Genomic DNA, 24,421 nt, shown 5'->3' with positions numbered 1-24,421 from the left:
TTTTGTTGGAATGAACAGAACCTGAAATTTTCACTCAAATAAAGAAGCAAAAAATTGATGCCTTCATTGTGAAATCAAATTCTGCTACAACTAAAAAAATTGATTTATTAGTGGCAAAGTTTTTTTATGCCAATAATATCCCATTCAGTGTTGTTGAACATTCAAGTTTCAAAGATCTAGTTTCTGCTTTGTGACCTGGTTGTAATACCCCAAGTAGAAAAGCTTTGGCTCAGTCATTGCTTGATGAAGTTACAAGAGAGGTTGAGAAAACTGCAAAAGACTATCTCAGTGGAAAAGCTGTAACTTTAATTGAAGATGGATGGAGCAATATTCATAACGATCCAGTCATTGCTACATGTATACATTCTGAAGGTAAATCCTATTTTCTTGAAGCTGTTGAGTGTGGTGCTATCATGAAAAATGCAGATTACCACAAGCAAATAATTGACAATTCCATACGTTTGGCCCACGATAAATATTCTTGTGAAGTAAAGGCAGTTGTAACTGATAATGCGAAAGTAATGGAGAAAGCCAGTAATGAGATTGACCAAAATTTAATAGAATATGGGTGCTCTTCTCATTGGCTGAACTTACTCTGACAAGATCTAACACCTGAAGCTGTGTTCAAACAGGTGGTTAAAATACAAAAATACTTTAGAAACCATCATTTGCCTTCGGGATGGCTTAATGAACATATGGGGTCAATAAAACCCCAATTACCTGGTAATACTCAATGGAAGAGTACACTTGTCTTGAAACATTTTTGCACAATAGGTCATTTTTTCAGAAAATAGTAGATCACGAAAATGACATTGACAAAGAAATTGTTATTTTAATCAACAATTATAATTTATACAAACAGTGTAAAGATCTTTCATTCCAACTCAAGCCAATAAGTGTTGCATTGGATATTCTTCAAACAGATACAGCTACAATAGCTGACTCATGCCGTGTTTGGCTAAGCCTTCTCAAAGAAAGTGCTCTTCAGCCTCACATTGAAAAGATACAAAACAGGATGAACCAGATTCTGAGACCATTTCATTATTTGGCATATAATTTGCACCCAAAATATAAAGGTGAAGGACTGACTGATGTGCAAAGTGATTTGGCTCGCACATGGGCAACAGAGAAAATTAAAGGTTGTCTGCCATTGCTAATTTCATATGAAGCAGAAGAAACTCCTTTTCCACCTTCTTATTTCAGTGCAGCAGGAAGAATGACAAACCCTGTGATTTGGTGGAAAGGACTTTCTAAATGTAATGCTTTTCAGCTGAGCCTGCATCTGAACTCATAAAACTAGCAATGCTTTTGCTGTCCAGTCCCGCCAGCTCAGCCTCCATTGAAAGAGTATTTTCTAACTTTGGATTTGTCCATTCAAAACTTAGAAATCGTTTAGGTGTAGAAAAATGCGCAAAATTAGTTACATGTTATCGGATGCTACGTGGTAAAAATGAACCATACTATTAATTATATATCTATTCTAGACATTTTGTACCTCAAATTCAAAATCGCAAATTATAATTAATATTTTGTTGCAATTTCAAGAAATTAGTGTTTGAAAATGAAACATTGTAATATCAAAGTGCCTCATCATTAGGTTATATACCTATTCTATTCGAAACATCCCAAAGCATTCATTTAGGTTTTTGACGGTTTAAACCAGTTTTTGACAGTTTAAACCAGTGTTCGACGTCAAAAACCCAACCCTGGCATGAATAGATAGTAAACTGCCCAAGTGTCTTACTCAAGGCATGAAAATCAGTCAATATAAAAGGATTTAGTAACATCAAAATTTTGGAAAAAGATTAAAAATATTATTGTATTTATGGTGTGGATTCAATAAATATTTTCTTCCGTGTGTTGATAGTTTCATTTCTTTCATACACCATCGAAATTACAAATACACAGGTTACAACCAGGTTGTTGATTTTTATTTTATTTTAATGATTTTATTAATAATATATATTTAAATACAGTAAAACCTCGTTAAGTCGTCACCCTAATAAGTCGTCATTTTTCTTCAGACCCTTCGAGCTCTCATAGACCACAATGTTATTAAACCCTCGTTTACTCGTCACTAATTTCGGTTAAGTCGTCACTATGAAAAAATTTGAGAAAGAGGAACAAACTATTTTTATGGCTCCCATTAAAAAAAGAGCTTGTTAACAGCATTGCCATATGCTTAAAAGTCGCCATCAAATCCTATATACCCAAACGGAACAGTTTAAGTAACGAAAGTTACGCTGGGAAGTTCATTTGCCGACTAAGGTTTTGGAACGTTTGAATTTAAACAAAATATCTTTGTTGAAAAAAATTAGACATTCTTTCCCAAGTTTAGGTCTTCTGTTTACTTTTCTCTGCCCAGGGGCCCTCCACAAAGTCAAAAGTGTTCGAGATTACTTTGTAGTTGCATCATGAACTACTGATGAAGAATTCAAACACTAAAAATAAATTTAATGTATAAGTAAAATTAATGTTATGAAGAAAAGCTACTTATTCAAACAGTTGCACTGTTAGTCTAAATTAAAAATTACTAGTATAAATCAAAGTGTACAGTACATTTCACCACAATAATTTAAGTAATAAGAGATAAAAAATTGCTATTATTTTTTCTTTCGCAATCTATAAATTTTATTAATATTGTTATTTTGATTCATACTTTAATAAATGTCATATTACTTTAAATTTATACGATTTTCATAACATTGCACATTAATTAAAACTGACGGAACTCCGCTTAAGTCGTCATAATTTTTCGATAACTTGAGGTGACGACTTATCGAGGTTTTACTGTATATATTTTGTTAACACACTAGTCATTAATCTATATTTTCTTAGAATATACAATAAAAGAAATTTTAATTTATAAAAATAATGACTATTTAAAAAGTATTTCCAAACTAAAGATAATCATATACTTGTGAGATATATCAGAACATTTTATTAAGAAAAAGAGAAAAAACACTTGCACTTCTTGAACAGATATCTTACGTATATGTAATAAATAATTTTACCCTCAATAATTGTTCATTTGCTTCATTAGGAACTCTAGTTTTGATGCTTTGCCCACTGCTAATTTCTAAAAAATCAATTGTTTTGGCTATCAATTTCAGAATCACAATCATGTCCTCGACACTTTTTTTTAAACAAATATTTACAATTTTACCAAAGATGTCACTATATTTGAGATCTGTGGTCTTCACGAACTTTGGTAACAACAGACTAATTTTAACATAAGATTCAAGAGAATGACAATAAGTATTCCATCGTGCCTCTACAGGAAGAATCAATGCACTTCCACCTTTTGTATGATACCATGCTTGAGAGATGATGATTGGGAACATATTTAAATATACTGTACTTGTAACAAGCTTTGTTACATTAGTTTTAACCAAATCTTTGGCTTGCAGGTTCAAAATGTGGGCACTGACCCATATGTAAGTCCCGAAAAGCCAAGCTCTTCATCGAGTGTCTTTCTGGAAGAAACCATATTTGCAGTTATTGTCTGTAACAAAACTTGATATTTTACATTTGAAAAGTTTTCTTCTGTTGATTTCACTGAACTAGAAACCAAATTTGCTAAATAATTTCCAGTATGTGATGAGCCAGATGTGTCAATAGTATCAACATGGATGACTTTACCACACTGTTTGATAACACACACATAATTGGTTAATTATGGATATTCATCCATTCATCGAATGCCATGCAAACTGTCTGATTTTCTAAGTCTCAGCTTTACATCCCATAACTTCATCGTAAATCTTGAGCACCCATTCGTCAGCTAAATCGGTATGACTATGGTATCTCTGATATTTAATATATAGGCCTATATATATTAATATATGTTATAATACTACGAATAATATTCACAAATATGATAATAATTAAAATAATTTAATAAAAAATTAAATAACTTTTTAAAGCTGCATAAATAATTTTGACTAAAACAGATATTTTTTCATATCTGAAATAATAAATCAGTGATTTTTTTTTAGAGAAATCAATTGATTTAAATCACTTAAATCAGTTGGCCCTGTTCACCTTGGATTATTTATAGACTATTGTACTTTACACCTGCTGAAAATCAGAAGGAAGCTCACTTTATTAAAAAGATATGGCAAGGATTGTCAAATTTTTTCCATCCATGGAGCCAGCCCCCTTTTCCTAATCAATGCTTTTCCATGGTTTCGCAGAGTAGATTTTAACAAAGAATCTCTTCGAAAAACCGTTGTCAGGGCCGCTGCTTCATGACACAGTTTGAGAACCCGAGACATTGCATTTTACAAAAAGGTATAGTGATTTTTACTATGCCATGGGGAGGGTTAAAATAAACAAAATATTAACAAAAGCTTAATACATACAAGAAATACTTCAACTTATTTCATTGATAAATGATTACACAAATTGATTACACTTGGAACGCCTTGACAAAGTAAATTATTCATCATTTCGGAGAATTATAATTATTTTTTAACTTTTCCGGAGCCAGATAGTTAAGTGTCTACTGTATATAAAATGTCAAAAATATTATACATGTTATTGTTTTATACTTCACACATCCTATATATAGCATAGTTTCCCAAATATTTTGTTTGCCCCCTTTAAAAAAATTCTCTCCTCATCAGCCCCCAAATAAATCCAACCCATAGGATCCTATACTGAACCCAAAACTTCTATCACCCTTTTGGAAACTTCCATTGCCCCCCCCCCCCAGGGGCCAATATTGCCCACTTTGGGAAACACTGCTGTATAGCAACAAAGGTACAAAAATGTGTTTCTCTGGCTAACAATTGTAACTGGTGTTATTTTTCGAGGTCTTTCATATATTACAAGCATCTTGAAATATCAAGCAAGGTCCTTTTTGGTTTTATTTACGGGGAAACACAGTAACATCCATTTGGGTCTCAAATTCAATCCAACTCAATACATTACAAAAGTTAAACAATAAGAGAGTTGAAAATTAAACAGAAGCAACAAACACGTGTAGACAAATACACAAATATGAGCACACATTCTTGATTTATTTTTTGGCAATAAAAAGTACTTACATAAGTAACTTTCACAACTAAAAATATATACAGGTTGCATAGGTAACAGGGCATATGGAATTTTACTGGTAAAACCATTAATCTTATAGGCATACTCCTAATTGAAAAAATATCCAAATAACGTGTAATACTCAGATATGTCACTCATGTTTCAAGGGGTTGTATAGTTATTAAAAATAAAAAAATTAATTTTTTTTATAGGTGTCCCTGTGCACTTAAAACCCAATTAGAAAGTTCCACGTTTCTAAATGCAATATTCACCGAGATATTCAAATATGAAAATTTGGGAAAAACGGCATTAAATGCAGGTAAAACAGTTTTTCCACATTTAATACTATTTTTTTTTTCCGGAAATTTCCTCAGTTTTTGAATATCTCAGTGAATATTGCACTTAAAAACATGGAACTTTTTAGTTGGCATCAGGAGAGACAAGGCAACAACCTTTTAACTGGGTTTTTGGGAGTACTGGGATGATATAAAAAGTTAATATTTTTATTTTAATAACTATACAACCCCTTGCAACATTAATGACATATCTGAGTGCTACATATTATTTGGATAATTTTTCTAATTGAAAGTATGTGTCTAGGACCAACGGTTCACCAATAAAATGCCTTACACCCTGTTACCTATTCACCCTGCATATCTGGCAAGCAATTTATGGAAAATAAATAGATCAATAAAGTACAGGCTGTCCCATAAATTTGGACAGATTTTAAAATATCATAAAAAAATCAACACATTGATGTACTAGTGCACCCGAGACTTTTCAGATTCTTTTTTTTTTTTTTTTTACACACACAAAAAAAGTTAAAACTCTTATTAAAAGGTGGTGCCAATTTAACAAAATACATGAAAACATCTAGGTTATGCAGCAGGCATTTGTTTCCATCTGAGAATGAAAAAACTACAAATGTTAGGCATGTCTACTGCCAAATGTGAGGAAATCCTGCAAATAATGTATGAGAAAATTCTTTCACTGGCTAATAAATTTCATTCCTTTAAAAGACGATGAGAATCAACAACTAGCTCATAGTCAATTTCATCAGTATGTGAGAATTGAATTACTGTTTTGTTGAATTATTGTGTCTCTTAGAAAGACTGATGTTCACACTGGTAAAGTTGTTTTACATCAATGATGAATCACTACAAAAGCATTACAAAAATTTAGATCAGAAAATAAAATCAAGGAATGGTGAGATCCAATAAATGAAATGGCTGAAATAGGTAAAACAGTGATTCAATGAAACTGGTGGCTCTGAATCATCCAGGAGGACTGTCACCGCCACAATATTTTATAGGATTTTCTTGCATATGGTGATGGAACACATGTAGCTGTTATTACATTCTCAGATGAAACAGAATGACTGCCCTATTGTTAACATTTCACCAACTTTTGGTGAGAATTTTAGATTTTTTTTTCCTTTATGCCAAAAAAATCTGACTCTTTGACATGTCTAAGGGCGCAAACTTCACCCTGGTATGTTAATTTGTTAAAATCCACCCAAATTTATGGGCAGTCTGTATATTCTTATTAACAAAAAATTTTGGAACCATGTATAGCCTTCCATATATATATATATATATATATATATAGCTTCCATCGATTAAAAATTTAATTTCAAATGAATAACTTGATTAAATACAAATTTGATGAAGCAAAATATAAAAACATAATACTTTTTAACAAAAGTTAAAGTCAGTTATGCAACTAACCATAACATGACAACTCTTGAATATCTATTTTAAAAAAAAGAAACGTTCATTTTTTTCCTTGCTGAAAGGCTAAAATTGCAGCCTTGACAATATCATTTAGTTTGTTAGTGCTCATAAGACCAGCAATGATCCACAGAATTTCAACAGACAGTTCTTGCAAATCTGAATGCTCAAATACTAAAACTACTTTAGATATCAATGTTTCGCGGTATTTTCCTCTCCTGAACTGACGTGTGAAGGTATTCGCCCACACTGAGTTCTGCGGAAGCAGTTCTCCAATTTGCTCAACATTCCTTCCCCGAACAACATTCATTAATGTTTGGTCATCTTGTGAATACAAAAAATTATATAATGTGCCTTCACCTAATCTTGTTTCTTTCAAGAATACTACTGTTCTCATGTTGGCATCCCAAAGTGATGACAGCATTTCATCACGGGCGATTTCATCTGGCTTTGTATCTTCATTACTTTGAAAAATGGTGAATTGAATGAAAACTCTAGCAATGTCCAGATTCTCACTCACATATGCAACTTGTACAGGAAGAAAATCATCGTCATTCCTTTCATTTAAATCTGCTCCAGCATCTAGAAGAAGAGTGGCAATTTCTCCAGTATCGCTTGCAATGCAGCATGACGTCAGAGGTGTTTCACCACTTGCATCTTTGAAGTTGACATCAACGCCTGCCTTCACCAAAAGTTTGACAATGCCAGCATTACCGCTCAGAATTGCTGAAGCTAGTGGGGTAACTCCATCTTCATCTTCTCTATTTGGATCAGCTCCATACTTCAGCAGTAAACTGACAATCTCAGCATCAGCCTCATCTTCTCCGATGGCAGATATTAAGGCACTGGTTTCTCTTTCCCAATTAGCATCTGCACCAGATTGTAGAAGAGTTTCAACCATTTCAATATTTTTCTCCTTCAAAGCTAAAAACAGATGATCTCTTTCAGTCATTTTTTTATATGTTCAAAGAGGACGCCTGCAAAATGATAATAAAAGTGTAAATTATTATATATACATCTATATACAAGGTATTTTTACTGACAGCTAACATAGTTGAAAAAAACCAGTATAGTAAGTGCTCCCATTATTTTTTTTAAGGGATATTAAAAGAATGGTTTTGGCATTCTATTCAAAATACAGTGAAACCTGTCTGAGATGAACAGTGTGGGAGATGGAAAATTGTCTTAAATGGAATCAAAAGAGTCTATTTAATGATTAGCGGCGGAGTTGTTTGGTTTTAACCAGTCAAGTGGCAATGATGAATACATGGGTCATAAACTCATAATTTTTCCAATCCTTGAGTGGTGATGACGAATATATGGGTCAAACTTTCTTCAATCCTTGAGCGATGGTGACAGATATATGGGTCATGGAAGACCTGTTCCTTCCCCCTTGACCTATTGTACTTTGACTGACACCTTCAACGCCTCCTAATCCTTCAAATGAATGAAATGCTCAGTTGAACAGTACAATGAATTGGTTATACACCATCACAATATATACAGTCTGTACAGAATAAGGTGGGGCTTTTTTACTGGTATCTTGAAAGTAAGAATGCTAGATTGTTAGAATGGAATTAGGGATGGGTGGTACAGAGAAAGAGAGAGAGAAACTGTTTATCTTTTCAAGGAGAGGAACTGTTTTTTCCCCACTTATATTCACAACATGTGAAGCTGTATGTCAAAATTTTTCTGAAAAATATTGGGTTTTTTTCATTTTAATTTTTTAGTGAACTCTCGATATAACGATATTCTTGGGACCATGAAAAATATCGTTGTAGAAGGATTATTGCTATATCGAGAGGCAGCACTTTAATATTAAGCTATAGGCATTGCTAAATAAAACGAAAAAATATCGTTGTAGTAGGATTTATCGTTGTATCGAGTGTCATTGTAACAAGATTTCACTGTATACAAACACATAAATAAACGTATGCAATCCACTAAAATCCAACAAAAAATTTATTGACTGGAAGATGAAATTAAAATTACATTTTTTTCCAGAACTTTTTTTTTTTTAGAATTTATTCTAAGTTATATGTATATAGATTTAACTTGAGACTTGCATAATATTTTATCATATTTATTAATACACAATGGCTGTATTTTTTTTACATGTTTTAATTATATTATACAAATTTTTTAAATACAGTGAAACCCCGCTACAGCGATAAATCCTTCAACAATGATATTTTTTCAAGTTTTGTGCGGAAATGTCACTACTCTAATGTTAAATTGCTGCCTCTCGATATAACGATAACCAATATACGATATTTCTTTCTTAGTCTGCATAAATAAATAAATATATACATATATACCATAGCTGCCAACTTTTGAAAATGAAAATTCGGGAGATTTTCGCGCACACCCGTATTTTATGCTAAAACCACTCCCTAATAAATACAATAGGGATTTTTCCAAATAAAATAGGGATTTTCCAAACATAAAAGTTGAAGCATAGGGAATAAAATCCCTACTCAAAAACTGAAGTCAAATTAAAATAGGGATTTTACACACATGGAAGTTAAACCCTTGGGAATAAAATTCCTACGCAAAAAACAAGTGAAATTGGAGGCCAAAACTTCAATGATGTAAAAATAAATATTGTGTTCAATCAGAAACGCTGTGAACAAACATTCTCCGCGAATGACCCCAAAATCATCGGAAGATGAAGGAAAACACCGTCAATTTTTGAAGAACACTGACTTTTTGTGACACTTGCTTGATGTTTTTTTTTCACTTCACCACTGATGATGGCAGTCTTTCCATGACCGATGTCCGTAACACAACTTGTACAAAAAGGAAAAGTCAGCCCTCTTCTGGAACGTTTGATGAAAGGAAATTCATCGGAATAAGTATCTTTAAAATTGATTAAATATGTTTTTGCTTATCATTATTCATGCTTTGTTATATCGCACGTACGTAACTTCAACAAAAGAAATTTTGACCACATGTGCATCACCATAATCATCAATTATTATCCAGGACTATTGGCTGCTAAGCCATTTCCCTGCACAATAAGACAAACAACTTTCTTGTTACCATCAGAGGGTTTGTAAAACCTCCTTAAAAAGGGAATTTCCCCATTTACGACGTGTGACGTCATTTCGAAAGGGAAAAAAATGAGGCTTCATGCCCCACAAGAAATTCCTTAGGGATTGTTTTCATAAGTGGGGATTTTTTAATGAAGTAGGGAATTTTTAGGGACAATTAGGGATTTTTGTGATTTTCATAAAAATTCGGGAGATTTAAGAACTTTTCGGGAGATCGAGCGATGAAGATAAAATTCGGGAGACTTGGCAGCTATGATATACACACAATAGCAGGGCCGCAACTAGGAGGAAGCAGGCGGGTCTCGTGCCCTGGAAGCTGGACCAGAGGGGGGAGCAAATTTCATTCTCAAACCTTACCTTCAACATTACAAGGGCGCGCCAAAATGCGCACTTGCCCCGGGTGACCAAGCATCTAGTTGCGACCCTGCATAATAGTGGGGAAGCCCTAAATTCGGCAGTTTGCCCAGCCAATGTCCAAATTTTGTGCTTTGACTGGCTCCTATGTATCAATTCCTATGATTTAGGGTCATCGCCACGTTGGCATATTGTTTGGTGATAATTGTGACCATTTATAATTATGGTTAGTGACAGCAACTCTAACGATCAAAGGAATCGGTATATCGATATCTTAGAGATCGATATACCGATCAGAAAGATTCAAAAAGACAGTATCAGAAAGACTTTATTTCTCTTTTGAAAGCAATAATAGTCTATGTGAATTGCACCTTACCAAAGAAACTAAATTTTATAAAGAAATAGCTCGTACGCCAGGGTTTAAGCTACGGTCGCATTTTTCGCAAAATGCGAAAGAAAATCGTAGAATGCGAAAAAAGTAGTAGCCACTTTCGCAAAAATGTGTACAGGAGGTACGCAACGAGTAGATATCCAACCATCAATCATTACATTAAGGGTCATTCAAGTATTACGTCAGCATCAGGGGGGAGGGGCTTTCAGATTTCCTGACTTTTGATGACGGGGGGGGGGGGGGTTTGAAGGTTGCTTACGTCATCAACCACACTTTTTGAAGATATGAAATATTCTAAGCTGCTGACTAAAATTTGCTCACAAGGTGTGGAGGGGGTCAGTGTTTTGCTGACAAGGGGGGAGGGGTCAAAAATGGCTAAAAATCTGCTGACTTGAATGGCCCCTTAGCATTGTAGCATTTTGCTAAAGCTTTTCCCCCCAATTTTTGCTTTTTTGCGAAAGGAATTTTTTATCCAGCTTAAACCCTGTCGTACGCGGTATATGTCAAAACCAAGACTTTCTTTATTTTAAATCGTATGTGATGTGGCCTTTTTGAAACATTGTGTTGCATGTTTAATTTGTCTTTGAAAGCAAAATCTACTGTTTTATCTGACATCTTAATTTCTTTAATTACACAAGAATTTTTTTTTTGTCCGTTTGTCAAAAAAAAAATATTGAAATTGACATGTTTTCTGAGCAGCGTCAAGGCATGAAACGATCCCTCAAATGCAGAATGTTTCGTTGGCGTATGAAAAGGGGAGAAGGGGGTTTGGGGTTCAAGCTTTGGGCGAGATTATAGCGTTTATTTTTCAGTAAAAACTTCACTCCCCCCCCCCCCCTTCAGAAGAAAAAAAATTTGACTTCCCCCCTCCCCCATTCTTGAGAAAATCCTGAGAACACCTATGCTGTATTTAGTACACTTTTGATACACAAAGCTACTCGATATATAGGCCTATAGTAGCTTTCGCAATACATACAAGACATGCAAAAAAGAATGAGATGATTGTGGCCCGGATTTGAGAATATAATTTCTTTTGTATAATTCTTTCATTCTCTTTGAATGACTCAAAAAAAAAAAAAAAAAGAGACCAAAAATTGTTTGGTGTTTATATACTTACTAATATAAAAGACATATTTTGCATGCTTATTTGGCAAAAATGATTTAAATGCAATACGTTTGACATTTACAATCATATCAAGAAAAATAATAATCGGCACATATTTATTCATATGGAATATTATATCAATTAAATTTTTAATCTTTATTAAAATACATTATTTTAATCTATTCATTTTAAGAATGTTCAGATTACTGAAAAATGTGTATCGTTTGTGCAGAATGTGTTATTCGCTTAATCGTATCATTTTCCAAGCTGGTACGGATATAATGAAATTCGCGTATATTGAATACATTCGCTGTTTTTTCTAACTCCGTTATAAGTAGGTACAACTGTGTATGTGTGTATGTATGCTGGGTTTTTTTTTTTCAAATGTGTTTATAGAATCCTATGATAAGACATGTAATTTATGCGAAGCGTGAAAATTTAATTATATGTAACCAACTGAATGTGACATTACATTGAGATAAACCCTCAAAAGCAGTTATCGTTAATTCAATTAAAATTTTGACATATATTCCATTTCTTTTGTTACCTTTTGTTTTTGTTTGGTCAGTATATCGAAGAAAGTAAATTTCATTAAAAGGAAAAAAAAATTCTGTAAGATAACATCGCATTGCTGAACATGCCACCCAGCGAAACGAGGCTCAAATAGGCTTTTAAAACGTTTGCATTTATAACGTATCTTAAATTATTAATGGCATGTATTAAATACATCATAATATTGCTTCCTTCCATATACACATAAAATCTATATATTTTATAATCAGTTAGTTTTTTATATGTGAAGTATAAATCATTTCGTGCTGTATAAATAGATTAAATAAAAACTAAGGTATTTCCTAATTCATTGCATATTTCAAATTTACTCATAAGGCATAATATTGATGTTTATGTAATTAAAATCATCGACTACTGTTATTTTCAACTTTCTAGAAAATTCAAGGTACACCATGTATGTATATTTTTGTGCCTTATCACACATAATGTGTGTTGCTTCCATACAGTAGATTTCCTATACTGTTTAAAACTGCAGCCTTTTCCCTTGCGAAAAAGCTATTCGATTAAACTGAAAAGTATGCATTGGAAAAGTGAATCACATTGCTCAGATAAGATGTGTTAAGATACTTTAATGATACCGCAAAATGGTAAGTCGCATGCAACGTCAGCGAAAGAGCAACGAAAAAAATTGCAAGGAAGTGCGATTATAAAGTATTGTAATGCCGTGAAACTCTACGTAGACTCAGAATAGGCTTAAATATTTTTTTAAATAAAAAAGAAAAACTTTGTTGCATAATCCCTAATACCCCGTTATAGTGTTGCTATGCATTAAGAGAATATAAACGCTTCTTTTCACCAATAAATTAGTGAGAAAAGTACAATATACATACAGTGAAACATCAATATAACGATAGTCTGCGGACTAAGAAAAAATATCGCTGTAGAGGGATTATCGTTATATCGAGAGGCAGCCAATTAACATTAGAGTATAGACATTTCCAAACAATACTTGAAAGTGTCATTTTAGCGAGGTTCCACAGCAATAGGAAAAATGAACTTCTAAATATGTTCTGTGACCACGACAGGGAGGAAAAAAATAGCCAATACTATAACAAAAGACGAGGTACTGAAGTTAAGTGTGTATTAGTAAAGAATAGAATCACTTAGGAATAGGTGTAGCCAACCTGTCACTTGGATAGAACCCACCAACCACACCTTCTCTGTTGTCCTGCATGTTTGATGGGGGATCTCACTACTTGAGATAAAAAAGCTTCGCCACTTTACAAGTATTTTTCCATATAACCTCACACCATTTTTCAAACAGAAATCGAAAAACCTTTCACCGCTCAACCGGTTAACCAAGAAAAGTCATATTGTTTCCGCTGGGACTCGAACTGTTTCACTTCAGCATAATATCCAGAAAATAAAATGTTTCCTTGATATCTTGGGCTGAGAAAAAGCCATCTATCTCTCTAAACCGCCCCACCTGGGGGCCAATTCCTGAAGTTAAAAGAGGCTACTAATGTTTCTACTTCAGTGCCTCATGCCACAGTGCGTGAAATAAGGAAGGCAGGGTCGTGTCACCAGTGGTGTAGATGGTCTTTAAGGCGTGAATGCGAGCTGATCTCCCCGTTAAAAAGTCTCGCCACAGAGAGCAACAGGCCTACAACGTAACAAATATTCAATCATTACACTTCACTCACAATTTGAAGTATAGATGGCAGCACTGAAATATCAAGCACAACACTAGCTACACACTCAGACTGTTAGGTGCACTCACTTTGTTCCAGACTCTGCCACGAAGCTGGGCTGGAGGAGATCTCGTCAACGGGATAAGTCCGGTGGCAGAGCCCCTGGCGTTCATTCAGTGGTGTAGATGGTAGCATGCTTGCCCAGTATGCAAGAGGGCCTAGGTTCGAGTCCCAGCAGAGACAAGATTACTTTTCTTTCCGAGTTCACTTCAATATAATATCCAGAAAATAAAATGTTTCCTAAATATCATAGTGTTCATTATTAGTGATTTTTTTTCCAAAAAGTCTCACACATGTCACAATGGATCATGATTTCTTTGAGGGACATAAAAACCGCAGACAAGGTAGCCAATATGGTGACTTCCTGCACAACTCATGAAAGATACAAATCTAAATAAAAGAAACGTAGAAATTAATCTTTTTTTTTTTTCTTTTTGATGGCGTTAGATATTTTGAAAATTTCCTTGAAGTTGAAATTATCAATGCTTTTTTTTTTATTTAAAAAAATGCTTGATTAAACCTGCGGAATTTCTCCAATGTAATTTATGGGCCCATATAATTTATTTCAAAATCTCCTAAACTATACGGATTGGTGCAGTTGGATGTTAAAAGACAATACGGAGACATCAATTTTACTTTTTGTACTTCAGAAAATGTAAATAAAAAGTTGAAATCAATGTTATTGCATGAATATCCAACTCAAAAGTAGGTCCACCTAATTATTTTACATTTCATTTTCTGGGCTTCATATCTGAACTCAATACTTCGAAAATCGAGAATTCAATTCTGTAAATTATTGCAGGGTTCCCAGCAAAATCTGCTCGATCATTTCCCTGACCATGACTCAAAATTGTCTATAAATTAGAAAAAGTAGGACGAGGGGGTACCCCCTAGACAACGTAATCATAGCATAATATTTAAAAATTCTCTCAAAAAATTCGTTTTTTTTATTTGTGAAAAAATTCGAAATAATTTCTTTTTTCACGCCACTATTTCAATATCCTATAAGATTGACTCAAGCTAAAAGACTTGGTAACAAAAACAATTTTTGGACAAAACAGTGGTACTTGCAACCACAGATAATTCTATACTGTCTCTCTCCTCAAAATATGTTACCTTATTTTATTTTTTTTTAGGAGTCTTCCAGAGTCCAGTGTGTAAACTCTCTCCCTCAATGCACAGCAAATTAAGAAGGCATGCAAGTTTTTTTAAGAATGTCGCTCCTTCGAGACCAATTTCAAAATCACAGTGAAAAATGTATAAGTTACAAGGTCCAATGTAAATAAGTCCAGGTAAACTAGATGGTTTTACTGTGCTGTCCATCTTTTTTAAAGGGACAGCACATTTTACTGTTCAATGCCAGTTTCATAATTTTCGATAAATGAAGCACACTTTTATTTGTAGCTCTTTGCAGAGCTTTGTAAACATTATTTATGCCTATACATGTCCTAAAAATACAGAAGGCAATCCAATGCTGTTGGATAACATCAGAGTCACAAAACCTAGAATCAGTGGTTCTTAAGGGGATGCGAAAGAGCATTTTAAGGGTGTGAGATTAAAAAAAATAAAAACATGCTGACTGATTATTCAGGAAAAGCTTCCCAATCCAGATCAATTCCAAGAAGCTTTTTTTGCGGAAGCTGCAGCCTCTAATTTATCAGATTCCAATCTTGCGATAAGTTTTCACATGAGATCTTGAAAAGAGCTTGCACAAAAAAAAGATTAAAATGTTTACATTATACATTATAATTAATTCCCTGAGTACAAAATACTGATTTCTGGGTTAAAAATAAATATTCTCTGATTTCTGGGTTAAAAATAAATATTCTCTGATTTCTGAGTTTAAATATTTATTTACTAACCCAGAAAAAAAATATCTATATTATCTCTATCAACTTCTCCTTTAGTTTCACATGAATGCCACATAACAACGTTTCTCCGGTATTGAGTATTGTTATACACAAGATTGTCACTAGTTCTTGTTGGATATTTTTCGTTCCGAGATTCAATCCAGCTATTTTTGTTTTCAAATTTCATTCCTTTGCTTGATTAAAAACCGAGATCAATGATAGATAAATTTAGAGAATTTAAACAGTAATAAATGTAAACTATTTTCTTCAACTCCGGGAAATACCGCGTGTTGAAACAAGGATTGACGTATCTGCATCGCGCCATATGTGAATGTCAGTTACAAAAATGAGAATAAACGTTCCACTTACTTCTTAGGATAGATATGAGGTGTTTTTCTAGACTCTAGATACCATTGCGTGAATAACAAACCGCTGATGGATATCAAACAAGGAACCAAGAGACTTCAATAATCAATATTTTCCAATGAACGTACCAGTCATGCGTACCACGCCATGTCGCAACAAACACTAATAAAACGAGAACGTCGTTCAACCTGCCTTGATCCTTCTTGGTACGTTTTTTTTTTCTTCTTTGTTTTTTCTGTACACATAGACGTCTTCTTCTTCTTCTTCTTCTTCAATTATACAGGGCTTTATGCCTTCGGGCCATCCCCTGACGACGTCTTAAACTTCGAAAGCCGCGCTCACAGCGATGCCATTTTTCAAACACAAAAAACAATATTGTGATCACGTTGGCCATACTCCAGAAAAGCAAAAAAAAGGAAATGTCATGGTTGCCATAATAGGATATGCAACCTATTCGCCACAAGAAGCTAATTGGCGCCGCTAACTATAGTTAACCGGCTTAATCAGTGGCACTAGAGCCAAGGGTAAGTGGGTGCTTGGCACCATGGGTCCCACCAGTGTGAGGCTGACAGGGTCCCAACCTTGACGTACGGAACAATTACTATAATTTTTTTTGTTTTTTCATGCTACAAATTCACTTTGGAAGGGCCGATGAAAAAATTTGTTGAGCCCCTCCCCAAAGATCATAGATGGAGATAGACTTGGAAGTCTGGGGGCATGGTCATTATTGCTGGGGGGCACGATGAAGATCCGGGCCCCCCCCCCCGTATCTCCGCCCATGCCAAAGATCCCAGCCTAGAGGCCCTGCTCAAGGCTGTGGGGAGGACATGCTTGGTACCCACGGAAACTTGTAAAGCCGATCCGAACTAGTCAGGGCCGTATTTATGTTTCTGCCGCCTGTGGGCTATACAAATTTTGCTGCCCCCTCCCATTTCAGTCTAACTTCCCCCCCCCCCTCCCATGCCATTACTAATAAATCATAAACAAACAAAAACAAAAGGTTTTACTGTATAATATACAGTACCACTTTTTTTTGTTGTATTATAGTTATTAATAAATTGCATTATTAGTTGCGCCTAAATTTTACTTTTCTGTCCTGTATTCGTATCCTATTCCGATCCATAACAATTGCCATGTAACGTGGGGGGGGGGGGCTCAACCTCTGGCATGCAGACGTCTACACATGGATGAAAAGCACTGATAAATTTAATTCGAATATATGCACCATGAGAGATACTTTCTGCGTACTTGATTATAGTCCTAGCAACAAAATCAATATAATACATTACATAATATTCTATACATATTTTCTCTCTTTAACCGTACGTCCTAAAGTATATTTTGGAATAATGAAATACTTTTTCAAAATTATTTCGTGGACCGATTAAAATTCTAGACGGGGCCCGCCAGTGGTTTGTGCACTCGCGTGATTTACATGCTTGCATTACTTGAATGTACAGAGTGTCCCACAATCACCTGACGGTTTCCAAAATGGGAAATTGCATGAAAATGGTGACAGATATTACAGTCATTCTTGTGAAATGTAAATGTGCGAAGTCAGGAATTTCAGCTACGCCATTCATCTTTCAAGGGATTGTATAATTATTAAAATAAAATATCGACTTTTTATGGACAACCTACGCCTAAAAACCGAATTAAAAAAGTTGTTGCCCTGTCTCTTCTGATGCCAACGAAGAAATTTTTACGTTTCTAAGTGCAATATTCGCAGATATTTTAATTCAAAAATCGGAGAAAAGTTGGTAAAGAAGCTTTTTCCGTTAGTTTTTGCTGGCTTTTTTTCCCCAACTTTCCTCCAATTTTCGAAATTCAAATATGTAAATACTTAGAAACAGGGAAATTATTGTTGATTAAACTGCTTTTGCTCCTTCCATTTTTGTTCTTTTCCCTATGCTACTTTTATATTGAAAGCTACATAATAAAAAAATATAATAATAGTATAGATCAGCGGTTCTCTCAACTTTTCTTGGCCCACGGAGCCCTTCCCGGTATATAATTTCTATGGCGGAGCCCCATTGGTCTATTTTTTATTTATTCATCAAAGTTACTGATTAATTTTTGTGAAAGAATTTTTATATGATATTCAAAAATGAGCCACGTCTAAAATAAGTGAGCAAAAATGCATCACGGAACTTCATGGTATCCAGAACTCGGTGTGTTCATCAGTTTCCCGACAATTTTCCAAAATTTCAATTCTATCGGCCTGAATAATCTAATTTTTATTATATCAAATTGATTCTAAATACGAATTAATGTGGGATTTACTGAGTGGTAATTAATTTTTTATTAGAATTAAATACGAAATGAGCAATAACTAATATATATTTTATTGTGGTCTTTTGTTTCTATATTTCATTGCGTATATTTTTTTATTGCGGTATATTTAGTTTTACACAGTACCCCGTATTTCTTGAAATAAGCACCACCTGAACGTATGCGTCGCTGTATCGGAAAAAAGAGAACCATCAATATATGACATTTTGTATATGAACTTATCATAAGACCCGCATCCCCGCACACATTTCTGATATAAAATTTATTAAATGCTTATTTTTAATTTCGGAAATACTTGCTAAATGCTCAGTAATGACTATCAAATGCTTGCCAATTTTAAAAATGCTTCTCGGTTAATTGACAGTTGAATATCATGTGATTCAATAGGCCAATCTCTTGGAAATTGCGTTTCTTGAAACGAAAATAAACATACGTGTCGCATCTCTCTCAGTGTAAGCAGCACGTCTCTAAAACCACGTTTTTCAAAACGTAGAAAACGTGATGCTCGTTCCATTAAATAGGTCATTAATATAACATAACAATTAAAATACTGTGCGTATAATGTATTATTTATTTATTTTTTATTTTTTTTATCTTCCCAATTCTAAGTTTTGCACGATCTGAAACTGGCTGGAAGAGCTGCATGAGGAAATTCGATCTAATCTCATCCTTTTTATCTATGAATAATGGATCTTTTGATCAATAAATCTTTCATCCTCTTGTACAACGATATAAATGTGAAAAAATGTATGTGTGTACAGGGCCGGTCTTAGACTTGGTGGCGCCCGGTGCAAAAACAGTAATCAGCGCCTCCCCCCCCCCAGGCGTGAATCCAGAGTGATGTGTCAGAGGAGGCATTTTTTGCTAGTCATTACTGTCCCGTAAAATACGGGACAGATTCATTCTACCATATAATCAGACTCTTGGTGTGGTGATTGTCCCCATCCCCCCCCCCACACCTATTGGTTGGATATTAAGTGGCAAAGAAGTCAGAGAGGCTTTCTTCCTAGAATGGGATTACTGCTATTTAACTTGTAGCCGCTGTGGTGGTCGAGTGGTTATAGTGCCGGACTCGTGATGCGAGGATCCGGGTTCGAACCCCACAGTGGTGGTCGGCTGAAGTTGGTTTTCTGTGGTTCCCAACTTCAAGGCGCAAATGCGAGCCCATCTCCCCGTTAAAAAGTCTCGCCACAGAGAGCAACAGTCCTACAACGATAAATCATTCAACCATAACACTTCACTCATAGTTAGAAAAACTGGGGGCAGATGACAGCACTACACATAACAAGCATTACACCGAAACAAACTTTACGTCAGGTTGCACTACACGTACACGCACATTCCCGCATGTACCGATTCGTTGGGGGGTTCCGCGCGGGGGGGGGGTGCATGTGTGGTGTAGCAGTACTAGGTAGGGACTCCAAAAAAATGGCTCGGGGAACCATGGTGTTCTTAAGTCAGCCACCTCGTTGGGCAATTTGCCTGTTGTGGCGTTGTATTTGTATTTGTAAACAAGCATAAAAACCCAACTTGTTTGATTTAATTAAGAGATTTAAAAACATTAAAAAAGGAAAACGTCACACATTTATGCAGGGTACTCATAACAAAGGATCTATCTTCTTCATGCTTATTTTATAATTGAGTTTTATGGTAAAATTCGTGTAGTGCACGCACGGGCTAAAATGATAATAAAAGTGGTTAAATTAAAGTGATATTTCTGCATGATTTCTTTCATATTTATAAAACTCATGAACTTCATTCGAAATTATCCCTTTCAGACCCAGTACTAAGAAACAGAAGAGGCAGGCAAACACCAGCTAAAGCACCGGGCCCTGCAACTTGGGCAGGCCCGTAACTAATCTGAGGCAACTTGGGCGGTGCAACGAGCCGAATGGGGGGGGGGGGACTTGTAACTCCTCCTTTTTCTGAGCATAATCATTTCAAGGAGAAACCAAGAAAAGACTGCCCCCGAGAAAGCACGCTATGGCCCTGGGGAAGGGGCAGGGCCGTCTTAAGAGCACCGTAGGCCCCCGGGCCAAGTGGTTTTTCTGAGTGATTTTTCCAATAATCTTTCATCTAGTGATGGGCGTCAGGATAGTTGAGTGCTGCTTGTGCTGATTTCCCGGTACTAGGGGGTTCCCAGAATACCAGACAGGTGGTCTGGAAGTCTCTGGGGGTTTCATATACCATAGGATAGCTTTGAAAGAAAGTATGAAATCTAGCGCTTACGCTAAAGAGTTTATCGCATATATCTTTGAGAGTGTACCTGGAGTGCATACGTTGCTGTATTTCGATCATAGTGTTATACTTTTCAGGAACACCCAGTGTGTAAACAGGTGATATGTTAGTTTCTTCCTTGGAGCAGTAAGGAACGTTATCTTCCAATGTTCCACGCATCACTTACTAGTGACCCCGGTATGCATAGTCTTAAGCTGGCTTAGTCTTTTTTTCTATTGAAGATAGCATATCCTTGATAATGAAAGGTACCGAACTCATCTTGCTCTACCTGGCACTTGAAACTCTAGCAATCGTCAAGCCAAACCCCCGGGTGGTCCTGTGCGTAGGGGTTGTTCAGAGTGAAGCACCAACGCTCTGCTTGTGTGCCCATTTCCAGGCGTAGGCGAATTGTGAGGTGTACTATTACCCGAGCAATGTTATAGTAGGCGTCGTAGGTCCCCAGGTGGTCCTAGAGATTTGACGCCCTTTTAGAGCATATCCAGTGCCACTGAGCTGCCCCTGTTTGAACTAATAATCGCTATGTACTGTACGTATATATAGGTGCACTGCCCATCGATTATTTTCTTTTCGAAAAAAATAACCGTAATATTATATACACTCAAACTTTTTTTTTTAATTCTCATCTCGGTCATTTTTCATGTATAGTTAGTTATTTTTTTATAAATACGTATCTTAAAGATATTTTTCTAGTAATGTATATTTAACGCGTTTCGGTGGCCCTTCTCATTTGGCGCCAGATGCAATTGCACTTGGCGAGTCCAAGATGAGGAAATTTTCGCAAGTCGAGAAAATTTTGGTGCAATTTTGTACCCGATGGCCCCAAAGGTAATGTTGTGCTAAATTTTATTTCTTTAAATGATTTGAAATGTGATTTAATTTCCTCTCAAGTATGAAATGATATTTTTTAGAACAGAATTGGAATGCACACACACACACACACACACACAATCACACATTAAATTTTATGACATTTTGTATGTATGGGGGGAAATAATTTTTTAAAAATTCTCAGTTATTCGACTTCGACTTACACATTTATAAAACGTTTTGACTCGGCCTCTTGAACGTCGTACAAACGACTGTAACAGAATTGCAAAGTTGCTTAGTTGAATAGATGGAGCGAACATAAATATTTTAATTATTTCAGTTCAATTTTGCAGGCCTTCGGCCAAGGCCAATGAAAATAGTTTTCAGTATTATTACTTTCTCATTAACTCTTTAATTCACTAAATTCATTTATTCTTTTTGGACGCCTGTGATGAATGTCCTGGCATAACGGAATCGCTTCGTTTTATCAAAAAAAGCATTGCGTTGAATACCCTCACGTTAGATCAGGGCGTCTCAAACTTTTACCACCCGAGGTGTCCCTTTCCCCTATTCAATGTTTATCGGCGCCGGTTCCCAGAGTTGTTTGACAAAGAATATTTTCGAAAACATTTGTAATATTTCACCGCTCCGCGGTGACCCTGACAAAGGTTAGAGGCGCACAGTTTGAGAACCCCTGCGTTAGAGGAATAATCTTTGATGCTCTAAATTAAAGGTAAGTTGAACGTTTGGAAAAAAATTTTGTTTTGGGTAAAACACGTTTCAAAGTGGTTCGTTATGTAAAAACTCCACAGCAGTTTTTCATTTGGTGTAGTATGAGTATACTTGCTTGCTTGGTGAACAACGAAACTATAGAATGCGGTGGATATCTTATCTGAGAGAAACTAAGGATAAATTTGATACTGTTTGTATATATATATATATATATATATATATATATATATACACATATATATATATACACTCATGTCCATAAATTAAGGATAATTCAGAATCACACGGAAATCGAAATCTAAAGTAAAAATTTCACCTGTAGAATTATCACACACATCTGCAAGAATGATATGCAAATTTCAGGAAGTCACCAGATGATGCCGATAGTACGTCACAATGACGAGAGTGTAAGAGGGGGGTATATAAGGAATGGTGGCAAAGAAGTGAAATTGTTCACAAGAGTTCTGTAAGGCGCTCAGTGCCATAAGCGAATAGTTATGACAAAGAGGACGCATGTGGATGATTTTTTATTTGGTAGAATTATCGGCCGCCTGGAATGTGGGCGTACTCAGATGGAAGTATCCGAGGAACTTGGAATTGCCCAAAGTGTCATCTCTAGGCTTTGGCAACGATTCCAAGATAACGGAAATGTCAGTAGACGTACAGTACAGGTCACCCCCGAGTTACAACGCCGAATGAAGACCGGTATTTGGCAGTAACTGCCAAAAGAAGCAGACGGAGCACAGCATCCGACCTGTCTCGTCAGCTATCTGCAGCCACGGGTCCCACAGTTTCAAGGCAAACCGTGTACAGACGTTTGGGAGATATTGGTCTATATGCTTGCAGGCCTGTCAGATGTGTTCCGCTCACGGCAACTCACTGTCGGCAGCGATTAGACTGGAGTAGAGAACATGCAATGTGGACATCGTCACAGTGGGCTTGTGTGATGTTTCCCGACGAGTCCAGGTTTAGCTTGAAGTCTGATTCACGTCGGACTTTCATATGGAGAACGCCAGGTACCCGTTACCACCAAGACAACATCATTGAACGACACCGTTACGATGGTGCAGCATTGCTCGTTTGGGGTGGAATTATACTGGGTTCCAGAACAGATCTGCATGTTCAAACCGGAACCATGAAAGCCCAAATTTATCGGGACATCATTCTGGAACAATATGTACGTTTGTTTAGGGGTGCCATGGGCACAGAATTTGTGTTTATGGATGACAACGCCCGTTTTCACCGAGCAAACATCGTAAACGAATGCCTTGAATCTGAGGATATAACCCGTATGGAATGGCCAGCATTCTCACCTGACTTGAATCCGATAGAGCATGTGTGGGACATGCTTGGCCGACGAGTTGCAGCCCGTCAACCACCTCCTACATGTGTACCGGAACTTCGGAGAGCATTGCTTGCTGAGTGGAGTGATCTTCCCCAAGATCAGATCGATAATTTGATACTCAGCATGCCTAGGCGTTGTACGGACTGTATTTCATCGCATGGGAGACATACAATGTATTAACCATCATACCAACCATGTAATAGTAAGTTTTTGTAAAGGAGATATTTTTTACAATTGCTCCAGGGAGCAAAAATCATAGTTTTTATGAGTAATATCATACATACACCATCGTTTTTGTTCTTTATCTTTTGTTTAATAAATGGGCTTTATGAATAAGTAACGTTTGTTTTGTTTCTGAACCTTTATTTGCCGGAGCTGGCATTATCCTTAATTTATGGACATGGGTGTAATTGATTTTCTGTCTGTGTGTATGTTCTCTATACAAATCCACAATTTTAGATCGATCGTCGCCAAATTTTGAATATATACCTAACAGGGCCCAGTTTGAACGATAGGCTCATGGCCCCCACATGGGGGGGGGGTTGACAGGGCTCCAGCCCTGGGGCCCGGGAGTCAGGGGAGCCCGTGGAAAGATCTTTTTGATTTTTTTTCTTTCCGATATGTCCCATACGAAAATAGACAGGACTCTTTAATATCAATTATATCAATTTGTACTCGAATGGACGGATATCTTGAACTGCGTACCTTCTATTCTCATTGAAATTCTTTTTAACTATACACATGTACAAGTAAACGAAAAAAAACCCCGGAAACGAAGAGAAGAACATTGTAAAAGCCCCCCCCCCCCTCCCGGCTCTCATGGCAGTCGTTCTCCTAGGAAGGAAGAAATGACA

At 35.9% G+C, this 24,421-nt stretch overlaps 1 protein-coding gene across 1 annotated transcript; it reads right to left on the bottom strand.

Moving 5' to 3' along the window:
* Positions 1 to 5,003: 5,003 nt before the first annotated feature.
* LOC149072608 (uncharacterized) lies at positions 5,004 to 16,407 on the bottom strand. Its single transcript, XM_089246562.1, has 2 exons — positions 16,157 to 16,407; positions 5,004 to 7,747 (listed from the first exon to the last, which is right to left on the bottom strand). The coding sequence occupies exon 2, from the start codon at positions 7,720 to 7,722 to the stop codon at positions 6,814 to 6,816; it is 909 nt and encodes a 302-aa protein (XP_089102688.1). The 5' UTR covers positions 7,723 to 7,747; positions 16,157 to 16,407; the 3' UTR covers positions 5,004 to 6,813.
* Positions 16,408 to 24,421: the final 8,014 nt, after the last annotated feature.

The sequence above is a fragment of the Pholcus phalangioides genome, unplaced genomic scaffold (genome assembly GCF_987345545.1).
Source record: "Pholcus phalangioides strain wild (caught in Gottingen) unplaced genomic scaffold, Ppha-v1.0 ptg000017l_1, whole genome shotgun sequence".
Taxonomy (NCBI): domain Eukaryota; kingdom Metazoa; phylum Arthropoda; class Arachnida; order Araneae; family Pholcidae; genus Pholcus; species Pholcus phalangioides.
The sequence above is the reverse complement of the archived record's forward strand: the minus strand, read 5'-3'. Positions and strand labels throughout refer to the sequence as shown.

Coding starts and splice junctions, on each gene's coding strand:
- LOC149072608 (XM_089246562.1), bottom strand. CDS start 7,722: ATGACTGAAAGAGATCATCTGTTTTTAGCTTTGAAGGAGAAAAATATT.